The sequence below is a fragment of the Arachis hypogaea genome, chromosome 2, assembly GCF_003086295.3.
Source record: "Arachis hypogaea cultivar Tifrunner chromosome 2, arahy.Tifrunner.gnm2.J5K5, whole genome shotgun sequence".
Taxonomy (NCBI): Eukaryota; Viridiplantae; Streptophyta; class Magnoliopsida; order Fabales; family Fabaceae; genus Arachis; species Arachis hypogaea.
In genome coordinates, this window is record NC_092037.1 from 25,572,197 (window position 1) to 25,583,967 (window position 11,771).

At 38.5% G+C, this 11,771-nt stretch overlaps 2 protein-coding genes across 4 annotated transcripts; one reads left to right on the forward strand and one right to left on the reverse strand.

Moving 5' to 3' along the window:
- Nucleotides 1–4,733: 4,733 nt before the first annotated feature.
- LOC112741941 (histone H4) lies at nucleotides 4,734–5,306 on the forward strand. The gene has a single exon (XM_025791137.3). It carries the CDS (start codon nucleotides 4,830–4,832, stop codon nucleotides 5,139–5,141), a length of 312 nt encoding a protein of 103 aa, XP_025646922.1. The 5' UTR covers nucleotides 4,734–4,829; the 3' UTR covers nucleotides 5,142–5,306.
- A 271-nt stretch (nucleotides 5,307–5,577) lies between these two features.
- On the reverse strand, nucleotides 5,578–11,178 carry LOC112741928 (5-oxoprolinase 1). 3 transcript variants are annotated; one of them, XM_025791120.3, is made up of 3 exons: nucleotides 10,969–11,178; nucleotides 6,802–10,636; nucleotides 5,578–5,798 (listed from the first exon to the last, which is right to left on the reverse strand). In XM_025791120.3, the coding sequence occupies exon 2, from the start codon at nucleotides 10,631–10,633 to the stop codon at nucleotides 6,830–6,832; it is 3,804 nt and encodes a 1,267-aa protein (XP_025646905.2). In that variant the 5' UTR covers nucleotides 10,634–10,636; nucleotides 10,969–11,178; the 3' UTR covers nucleotides 5,578–5,798; nucleotides 6,802–6,829. The 3 variants fall into 3 exon arrangements, with proteins under 3 accessions (XP_025646905.2, XP_072072274.1, XP_029147662.1); XM_072216173.1 differs by having other exon boundaries at nucleotides 6,802–10,689; nucleotides 10,969–11,109; XM_029291829.2 differs by lacking the exon at nucleotides 5,578–5,798 and having other exon boundaries at nucleotides 6,756–10,636.
- Nucleotides 11,179–11,771: the final 593 nt, after the last annotated feature.

Consider the following 11,771-nt stretch of genomic DNA (forward strand, 5'->3'; position numbering starts at 1 on the left):
AGTGGAAGAAGGACGAAGTGGATGTCAAGAGGGTGGGAGATCAGATTATCTCTATCAAACTTGTGGTGAAGGGGGTGCTTTTCATGTGATTAGTCCTTATGCACCGCAAGTGAGTTCGAACGAACAACACAAGATAATGTTTTGGGAGGATCTAGAGAGTTTGGTCCAAGACAAACCTTTGGGAGATAAGATTTTCTTAGGAGGAGATTTAAATGGCCATGTTGGAAGAGAAGTGACTGGGTATGGAAGTATTCATGGAGGCCATGGTTTCGGGGTATTCAATGCTGATGATAAAACTATTTTAGACTTTTTCTCAACCTTTGACATTCTCATCGCAAATACATGTTTTAAAAAGAGAGACGAACATCCTATAACCTATAAGAGTGGCATGACAAGCTCTCAAATCGACTTTTTCTTGTTGAGGAGAGTCGACTGCAAATTTTGCATTAATTGTAAAATTATCCTACGAGAGAGTTTGACAACACAACATAGGATGCTCGTCATGAATTTTTGCGTTGAGTAAAAGTTGAGGAAAAGACATCATACGAAGAACCCTAGGACGAGGTGGTGGCGGATGAAAGGTGAGGAACAAAAAAGCTTCCTAAGACGGGTAGGAGAAGAGGCAAAGTGGGATGGGAATGGAAGCGCGGAAGAGATGTGGAGGAAGATGGTAGAAGTTATTAGAAGAATAGCAAAAGAAAGTTTTGGTGAATCTAAAGGAATTGGACCAAGAGGCAAGGAGTCCTGGTGGTGGAATGCGAGTGTACAAGAAAAGATAAAGATAAAGAGGGAGTGCTTTAAAAAATGGTCTTTATGTCGCAATGCAGATAATTAGAAAAAATATAAGGCGGCTAAGAAAGAGACAAAAGTGGCTGTAAGTGAAGCAAGAACAAGGGCATATGAGGGTCTCTACCAGTCTTTGGACACGAAAGAAGGAGAAAAAGGTATATATAGAATCGCAAAGAGCTGTGAAAGAAGAACGAGAGATCTGGATCAGGTTAAGTGCATAAAGGATAAGGATGGAGAGGTGCTGGTTGATAAACCGCTATTTTACGGTTTATTTCATACTGAATTGAGTAGATTTTATCCATTATTCTCACACTTATTCATAGAATTCGCATATTTTACATTTTCCTTCCTAATTTTGTGCTATGATTGAAAACATGCTTCTTTGGCCTTAAATTTGCTAATTTTAATCCTCTCTTATTACCATTCGATGCAATGATATGTTTGTTAACTGTTTTAAGGGTTTATAGGATAGAAATGGCTTAGAGGATGGAAAGGAAGCATGCAAAAGTGGAAGGAACACAAGAAATTGAAATTTTGAGAAGTTGGTATCAACGCGTACGCGTGGACGACGCGTACACGTGATTGGTGCAGGAGACAAGTGACGCGTACGCGTGACCAAGAATTTGTAGAGCGTCATGTGCTGCAATTGCAGAAAATGCTGGGGGCAATTTCTGGGCTGCTTTTGACCCAATTTCAGGCCCAAAAATACTGATTAGAGGCTGCAAAGTGAGGCTGGATGGGGAATCAATCATTCACTTTTCATTATTCATATTAGTTAGGTTTAGATGTAGGTTTCTAGAGAGAGAGGCTCTCTCTTCTCTCTAGGTTTTAGGGCTTTTTGGTTTATTTCTTCTCAAATTCAGGTTCAATGTTCCTTTAATTCAGTTTTCTCTTACTTTTATTTGTTTAATCACTTTAGTTCATCTTCTTCTCTTGTTAATTTTCTTTTTTCGCCATTTTTATATTTATGAGCTCTTGTTACGTTTGATTCCTTTTAATACAATTTATGTTTTCTATGTTTATTGTTGCTCTCTTTAATTGTTAGTCATTGATGCTTACGATTCGCTGTTTAGATTTAATATTCCTTGTTAGTTCTCTATGTTTTTATTTTGTGCCTTCCAAGTGTTTGATAAAATGCTTGGGTGGATTTCAATTTAGATTTTTATGTTCTTAATTTGGATTGATCAATTAGAGACTCTTGAATTATCAAAGTCTCTTGTTGAATGGTAATTGAAGATTGCCGGTTAGCTTGAATTTTACTAAATCTAGTTTCTTACTATGAGTTGACTAGAACTTGTGAACTTAAGTTGATTGTATGCACTTAACTTTCCTCCATTGGTTAGAGATTAACTAAGTGAAGGCAATTCATATTTACTATCACAATTGACGATGATAATGAGGATATGACTTCTAATTTTCAATCCTTGCTAAAATCTTTCTCAGTTATTAGTTTATTTTCTTATTATTTACATTCCTTGCTTATCAAACTGAAAACCCCAAAAGCTACAATCTCATAACCAATAATACATACACATCCCTGCAATTTCTTGAGAGACGACTCGAGGTTTGAATACTTTAGTTAATTTTATTGGGTTTGTACTTGGGACAAACAATTTAAATATTGATTGAGGTTTAATTGTCGGTTTAGAACTATACTTGCAACGCGATATTTTTTGTGAAAATCTTTACCGACGATTTTTCTCCCATCACTGGCTCAAGAGGAGAAGATTAATGAAAGATGGAAGAGCTACTTCTACGAGTTATTTAATGAAGGACATAAGACTCTTCCGAGTCTTGGTCGGTTATGCAAAAGGGAAGAAGATCAAAACTTGGACTACCATCGAAGATTTTGAGACTTCGAGGTAAAAGAGGCTCTAAAGCAGATGAAAAATGGCAGGGCAGTAGGACCTGATAATATCCCGATTGAGATTCGGAAGGGTCTTAGAGGAAAAGGCATCAACTGGTTAACCAAGTTTTTTAATGAGATTTTAAAGTCAAAGAAGATGTCTAATGAGTGGAGAAAGAGCACCTTAGTACCTATCTACAAGAATAAGGGTGATATATAAAGTTGCGAAAACTATAGAGGGATCAAACTCATAAGCCATACCATGAAGTTATGAAAAAGGGTGATAAAATGGAGGTTGAGAAAAGACACACAAGTAACAGAGAACCAATTTGGATTTATGCTAGGAAGATCTTATTAAGAAGGATGATGGAGAGGTATCTTAGTAATAAAAAGGGATCTACATATGGTGTTTATTGATTTGGAAAAAGCGTACGATATGGTGCCAAGGGAGGTCTTATGGAAAGTTTTAGAAAAGAGGAGAGTAAGGATCACATATATTCGTGTAATTAAAGACATGTATGATGGGGCCACAACTAGTGTGAAGACTCAAGGTGGTGTGATAGAAGAATTTTCTATTGATATAGGATTACACCAGGGATCATCCTTAAGTCCATATATTTTCTCATTAGCCTTAGAAGTACTCACAGAGCATATCCAAGAGCTTGTGCCATGGTGCATGCTTTTTACCAATGATATCGTCCTTATGGGAGAGTCAAGGGAAGACCTAAATAAGAAGTTAGACTTATAGAGAGAAGCTCTAGAAGTATATGGTCTGTGTATAAGCCATAGCAAGTCAGAATATATATGGAATGTAAGTTCGGTCTGAGAAGGAAAAACCCTAATATAAAGGTGAAGATTGGAGAAAACATCCTACGAAAAGTTAAAAGTTTTAAATATCTTGGGTGTATCATATAGGATAATGGAGAGATTGAACAGGATGTAAATCATAGGATCCAAGTAGGTTGGTCAAAATGGTGGAGTACATCTGGTTTTATATGCGACAAAAAGTGCCTTTAAAACTTAAAGGTAAATTCTATCGCACAGCTATAAAACTGGCTATGCTTTATGGTACGGAGTGTTGGGCGGTCAAAGGGGAGCACGAACATAAGCTGAGTGTGACAGAGATGAAGATGTTGAGATGGATGAGTGGTCATACGCAATTGGATAAAATAATGAACGAAGATATAAGGGAAAGAGTTGGAGTAGCACCCATTGTAGAAAAGATGGTAGAATCGCGTCTCAAGTGGTTTGGACATATGAAAAGAAGACTAACAGGACACTCAAAAAGATGGATGAGATGGAAGATGGACAAAGGGGTGAAAGGTAGAAGAAGATCTAAGAAGACCATTCATAAGGTGATCAAACAAGATCTACATGTAAATGATCTCTCTGTAGACGTATACATGACAAAATTCAATGGTATCGTTTTATTTATATAGCTGACCCCATTTAATGGGATAATATTGTAAACGAAATAAATAAATATAATATAAATTATTAAATATGCTATAAATTATTTATTTTTAAAAAAATCTCCATTTCTACGTAACACCATAATACAATATTACTGTAACACCATTTTTTTTGCTCTTAAATTAATTTCTGTAATAAATTCAAGGAATTAGATTAACTGATGTGCTTGTTATCCGGAAATGGATTTTTTCTATTTTTATAACATTTAAGAGAATAAAATATAATTTTTTATCTTTAATTTTATAAATAGGACTAAAATTAAATAAAAAAAAGAACAATAAAAAATAAAATTTTACACTAAATACCATCCAATTTTTTTTTCTACCGAAGAGATCCACTCTCCTTGCTACCCTAGCTGCAGGCTGCAGCCAGCTTAAAGTACGTCGCCACGTCACTGATCCCCAAAAAAACTATCCATAACATCATACGCGGAAAGTGTATCACCGTTGATAAAACAAATCAACGATCAGTAATTTCCGCAACCACAGGACAAGGATTACAATCTCGAAGCGTCCATTTTTCCCACATCCAACGGCCAAGAAACCTCTCTTTCTATTTCGAGACTCGAAAGTCGAAACACAAATCCTACTTGTGACTCACCTCCTCTGTATATATAACAAGTAACAACATCAACAATTCAAGAAACAGCGCCATCGAAACTCCAACAACGTTCAAATAAATTCTTTGTAAAAAAGAAAAATCTTTTATCTAGTGTTTGAAGATGTCAGGTCGTGGAAAGGGAGGGAAGGGATTGGGAAAGGGAGGAGCGAAGAGGCACAGAAAGGTGCTTCGTGATAACATTCAGGGAATCACGAAACCCGCCATTCGCCGTTTGGCTCGCAGGGGAGGCGTCAAGAGAATCAGTGGCCTCATCTATGAGGAGACGCGTGGCGTCCTCAAGATCTTCTTGGAGAACGTCATTCGCGATGCCGTTACCTACACCGAGCATGCTCGCCGCAAAACCGTTACTGCCATGGATGTTGTTTATGCCCTCAAGAGGCAGGGAAGGACTCTCTACGGTTTCGGTGGTTGATTCGTTCTAGGGTTTAGTATTTGCTCCTGTTTGTAAATGTTTCATGGATTATTGAGCTCGATGAGGTGTAGTTTGGATCTAGAGGAAATGGAACTGATTACTTCTCTTGTTTTGGAAGTTGATGTTATTATTCTATATGAAATATTAACGTGAAGAGTTTAGCAATTCTGTTCTGTGTTGGTGCTTTAATTTTTATTTTTTTATATTTACTGTTAATTCGTTCGCATTATGTTAGTAGTTCGAATTTGAAGTTCAATGAGTAGGATCGGTTTATCTGGGTTACCTGGGTTTAGAAATTGGATAACGTTGGAGTTGATAATTCAATAATTTAGTGTTTTGTTGAATATTGAGTGATTTTGTCGAATGAATTTAATTTTGATCTCAAACTTGCTACATAGCTTTCAAGAACAAAAATAAATATTGGAAGGATTAAAAATTCCTACAATAATGCAAGTGTGATTGGATTGCTTTTGCAAATGCGGTTGACAACTAGGATGGCATCAGAACTACAATAATTCTCAATCTTCAGGAGCAAGCATCTGTTTCTGCCGCATTTCTTGAAAGGAAGAAAAGGACTCATTTATATTACAAGACATCGTACATTTGCTTTGCCCTTGGCCACACGAATCTGCATATGCAGACCCAAAGCTGATTTTCCTATAAAAACAATATACAACATAACCACCCAAAGACGATGAAATAACATGATAGACTTACATAGTAAAGAATATTTGATAAATTAAGTACACTGCAGAAAGCTGTAACGATAGTACATAAAGTCACAACTTGATCAAAAGAATTCAATAAATGTGAAGTAGCCAAAGACATGAAAAATAACATAACAGGAGTTAATATGCAGGAATTACATGATGAAAGGTATCAAATTAGCAGTTCGGCCATTCCGGTGTCCTTAATTGGGAAACGAAAGAATTTTCTTCAGATAAGAAACCTTGTTCTTTAGGAGGAGGAACTAAGATGTTAGTATCAAAATGACAAAATCGCACTCAAGCGACTGCCGCAATAAAGATCGATCCGTAAAGGGATCATGCTTCCCTGCACCCGGTGCTGTTGCTAAACAAGGAGGGAGCTCTGGTCTACCACAATAACAGATGAGATCAATCCCCTCAAAAGTCTAAACACTCTTCAAGGTGTTTGATAAAGAAACTACTCAAATATGGATTTGGCTTTAGACTCGCAGGGAGAACTGAATGTGCCACTGATGTAGCTTTTTGATATTGCAAATCTTTTCAGTAATGCTATTGCTGATAAAAGAGATGTAAAAGGGGACTTTTTTTTATCCTTGTACTCTGAGATATTTTGTATGAGAAACTAGTTATTTAACCTGTATCTTAAGTTGTCAATATAAGTGGGAAACATTTTAAGCATTTCACTCATCAAGAAATAAACCTGAGATCAAAGAATAAGATTATAGTCAATACTATTACTATGCTGATTTCTAAATATTATTAGTTTATTACCTCAAGGGTAAGTTTATTACCTAAAGACCCACTACTTTTTCTAAATAAAAGTTATATTGAAGATTAAAGAACTTGAAACAAAAAATTGTTCTACTAAAACAAAAGGGTTCTGCAAACTCATTGAAGACATAAAATAGAAACAGAATTATTTAAATTTTATTGATGTGCATCAAAGTGTGTACCATAACATGAAGTATGAAGCTCATAATTCTACAATGGAGAACCCCAACCCCCGCCACCAGGAGTCAAAATTTGAAGAATTTCTCCTGGAAGCACCTCAACTGAATTCTTACCACCGAGGTAAATCTTTCTTTTATCTTTCTTTATCAGGTAGTTAGCACCACGGGCGCCATTTTTCCCACCCTTGAGCCCTCTTGGTGCATGAACACGTCTCTCAGAAAGAATGCTAACAATTACAGGGCGCCTGAACTCTATTTCTCTGAGAAGCCCATCACCACCTCTGTGAACTCCATCTCCCCCACTGTTTTCTCGAAGTCCAAACTTGTGAAGAATAACTGGATATCTTTGCTCAAATATTTCCGGATCAGTCATGCGTGTGTTCGTCATGTGGCACTGTACACCGCTGGTCCCATCCCATGAAGGACCAGCCCCACTCCCGCCACCAATTGTTTCGTAGTAACCAAATGTGTTGTCTCCAAATGTGAGATTATTCATACAACCCTGTGAACAAGCACAGGCCTGAAATGCAGTAAATATGACGTCGGTTATCCTCTGAGAGGTGAGGACATTACCTCCTACTACAGCAGCACTATCACTAGGAGACAGAAACGAGCCTTCCGGAATAAGAATCTTGACTGGAGCCAAACAGCCTTGATTCAGAGGAATATCGATATTCACCAGACAGCGGACACAGTATATGACAGCTGCAGCCGTTACAGCTTCGGGTGCGTTCCAGTTACCATAGACCTCAGCGCTCGTCCCACCAAAATCAAAAACTGCTTCTCCTTTGTTTGAATCAATGCTCAATTTCAAATGGATAACAGATCCATCGTCCATGTAGTCCTCTTCTTCAATAGTCGCTCCATTTTCATTTGATTCAGAGGAGATTCTACGACCAACTGACTTCAGCATCTCTCTTACTGCTGCTTCTGCATTCTTCTGTACATAGTTCATGTAAGCCTGAACTGTTTCCAGACCATACTGCTCAATGAGCTCTTGGACAAGAGAAATTCCTCTCTGATTTGCTGCTACTTGTGCATGAAGATCTGATAAGTTATCCTGAATCCTACGAGTTCCTGGTACCTTATTTCCCTGCTTATCAGTTCCTGGGCACTGGAGAAGATTTATAATTCCTTCTTCTTGGAAGACACCTTTTTCCACAAGCTTAAATGTCTTAATAGCAGAACCTTCCTCCAATATGGACTTTGAAAATGGAGGCATGCTTCCAGGAGTAATACCCCCAATTTCCGCATGATGCCCTCTGTTTGCCACAAAGAATACCAACTTTCCATTGAAGAATACAGGTGTGACGACAGTAATATCAGGAAGATGGCTACCTCCAGCTGAAGGATGATTAGTGACCAATACATCTCCTTCGTTCAAATTGTCACCCCAGTAATTGAGTTGCCACCGAACTGTAGTAGACATAGCTCCTAGATGGACTGGAACATGAGGGGCATTTGCAACCAGGCCCCCACTAGGATCAAACAGTGCACAAGAAAAATCTAGCCGTTCTTTGATATTTGTAGAAATAGAAGTTCTTTGTAAAGTCCTTCCCATCTGCTCAGCTATACCCATAAATCTGTGATTGAAGATGGAGAGCTGCACAACATCCGCAACTTTATCAGATATTTTAACACTGCTCAACGGGGAATCAATTTCTATCTTGATGTTTCTGTATTTGGTTATAGTGGCTCTACAGTTGGGTTCTACAATCACAGTGCTATTTCCATTCATGATAATCGCAGGCCCTAAGATCACATGCCCAGAACCCAGCTTCTCCAGCTTATAGAGGGGTGTTTCCTGCCAACCATTTCCAAAGTAAACCTTATATTTGCCTTCAACTATAGGACTTGTGGATGCAGATCCTATGGCCCGTGGCCTCAATATATTAGTGACTCCTATACCACGAACTCTAACATCACAAATTACAATCTTTCTGTTCTGGAGTTTAAATCCATATTCCTGCTGAAACAATCTTACAAATTCGGTAGCATAGTCACACAATTTTCCATCCTCAGTTGTATGTCTTTTGACCATGATTGCAGTGTCTGTACCCTCATATCTCAGATTTAAATATGTCTCTGTTGAAATGCTTTCCTCTTTAAATCCTTGCTTTTGCAACTTTTGCTTTACCTGTGCCACTAATACAGCTTCACGTTGTGAAGCCTCAAGTGTAGATTCGGCTCCATACACTGCAGAATAAGGCTCTTGTGCCTCTTCCACAACATTTGCCAATCCCATGCCATAAGCACTTAATATCCCACAAAATTTGTGAATGAGCACTTCCTTCATACCTAGTGACCTAGCTATGGCACATGCATGCTGAGGTCCAGCACCTCCAAAGCAAGCAAGCGCATGGTTCTTGGTCTCATGGCCCTTCATTTCAGTCAACTGCCTTATTGGTCGACACATTGTCTCATTAGCAACATCCACAAAACCAAGGGCAATCTCTTCCACTGCCATGTCTTTAGCCGTTGGATCCTGGTTCTTTCTGTGAGCATTTATTTGCTCGGCAAGTTTCTCAAACTCTTTTCTTGTAGAGTTGACATCAAGAGGCTGGTCTTCATTTAGTCCAAATATGGATGGGAAATAATCAGGAATAACATATCCTAGAATAAGGTTAGCATCTGTAATTGCCAACTCTCCACCTTTCCGGTAACATACAGGACCTGGGTGTGCTCCAACCGATTCTGGTCCAACTTTAAAAGCTCCAAATTGGAACTTCAACTTTGAACCACCACCAGCAGCCACTGTGTTTATGTCAAGCTGAGGTGCTTGTATTATGGCACCAGCAATCTGGGTTTCCAGAACTTGCTCATAGCTCCCTGCATATCGACTAACATCTGTAGATGTACCTCCCATATCAAAGCCAATTAATGGCTTATCCGTTTCAAGATCGAAAAGGGTTTGTGAGTAACCAACAACTCCACCAGCAGGGCCAGACAAAATTGCTTTGTGCCCCGAGAAGCTACTCTCAGGTGCAAGTCCTCCATCCGACTGCATAAATAAAACATTCAACTTCCCCAGTCCCTCATCAAATCTTGAGATGAAGCCTGACAGGTACTCTTTAATAACAGGCGTTAGATAAGCATCAACACTGGCTGTTAAACCACGAGGAACAGCACGGACCATGGGAGTCAAAGCAGATGAAATAGAGACATGTCTGAACCCCAGACTCAAAGCTAGCTTCTCAACCCGTTGTTCATGTTGTGGATAAGTGTATGAGTGCATCAAAACAACAGCCAAGCAACTAATTCCTTTGGCCAACAACTTTTTAAGTACAGGCTTTAATGCTTCTTCATTAAGAGGCTTTACAATCCTAAGAAGCTCCCCAGAAATTCCTTCAACAACCGATAAAGTATCGTCCTGTTTTTCTTCCTCTTCCTCCTTGCCCTGAACAAGCTGAACCCTCTCCTCCACCTCTACAACCTCTTCATAGAGATTCGACGGCTTCGATACAGTAAGGTCAAATATGCTGGGGCGAGCCTGGTTACCAATCTGGAGTAAATCTCGAAATCCTTGCGTGACACACACAGCAATCCGCTCTCCCTTTCGCTCTAGAAGAGCATTTGTCGCCACCGTTGTACCCATCCTTATCCACTCAATCTTCTCAGTTGGTATCTTTGAGCTGCGTGGAATTTTCTCTCCAGTGAACTCTTCCAAGATCCTCCGAATCCCTTCCACGGGGGCATCATCATAGTTTGAAGGGTCAACAGAGAGAAGCTTCATAACCCGACCATCGAGCCGGCCGGGGATCTCTGCATAAACATCAGTGAAAGTGCCCCCTCTGTCTATACAAAACCTTAATTTCCCTTCAGAAGCACTACCCATCCTCTGTAAATTCATATCGATTGCAAAGTCGCAATTCAGTGATCAAATGAAGTAAACTACGAAACAATAATAAAGAAAATGCATTTCACTGAACAGGCAAAGGATAATCATATCATATTCCATTTATTAAAGTCAAGTAGAAAATTACTACTACACTAATGGATTCAGTATTCAACAATTGAAAAAGATAGAAAGAAAAGAACTAGCTAGCTGCACCGCATAAAGAAAAGAATCCAGTCTTAAATATAATTTTCTATTTCTCAATCTCAATGAAAAATAAAAACCCCGCATATGGTTGATAATCACAAATTGGATAAGATAGAAAGAACAGAAACCTGAAAACTGAAATGGGAAGGGGAGTGATGAGAGTGATACTGAAATCGGAGTGAGGTACTGTCTCAGAGTACTTAAATAAAGGCAGATACTCAGATTCAAGAAGGATGCGTTGCGCGTGGTTGGTGAGGAATTCCCTTTCTAAAGTTGCGAACTTGCGAGTAGGGGTGTGCATGGGTATGTAGAAACCAGGTTTGAAGTGATTAAGATTCGATCCGAAATATATATCGGGCATATTTATTAGACCTCAACTCGGTCTTAGATCCGATGAAATCTATATATTTTTGGGTCACGATTATATTGGATAAAAATCAGGTAAAAATCAGACCATTAACATTACATTATGTTGATACTTTCTTATAAGTTAGCATGTGAAAATATCCAAATTTTCAAGACTCCAACTATTATTTGACATGATAAAATTCACTTAGAAAAATATAATAAGAACCAACTCTTCTTTAAAATTAAAGCATAATCATAATCAATACTAATATTGTATAGAGAAAAGTTTAGTATACAAGCGATTAGGGCTTGTAACTATTACAAGTTCATTAACGCCTAATCCACTAAAACGCGCTGCAACTCCTACGTCACTTACACGCGCTATACAAAGATCCCGCGTTTGTATAACTACCAAATTTAAAAGATTTGTTTCCTTCTTTGTTTTCTTTCTTTTCAAATTTCATCGTTCTTCTTCTCGCGCGTCTTCCCCTGGTTTTTTGATCGTTCTTTTCCTCTCCTTTTTCATTGGTTTGTTCTTCGTCATTGACGTTAGTTTTTCTCTCTGTAACTCCAGCTTCGTTTT

What these genes read in the sequence shown, in the direction of transcription:
- LOC112741941 (XM_025791137.3), top strand. Translation starts at nt 4,830, where the DNA reads ATGTCAGGTCGTGGAAAGGGAGGGAAGGGATTGGGAAAGGGAGGAGCG.
- LOC112741928 (XM_072216173.1), bottom strand. Translation starts at nt 10,648, where the DNA reads ATGAATTTACAGAGGATGGGTAGTGCTTCTGAAGGGAAATTAAGGTTT.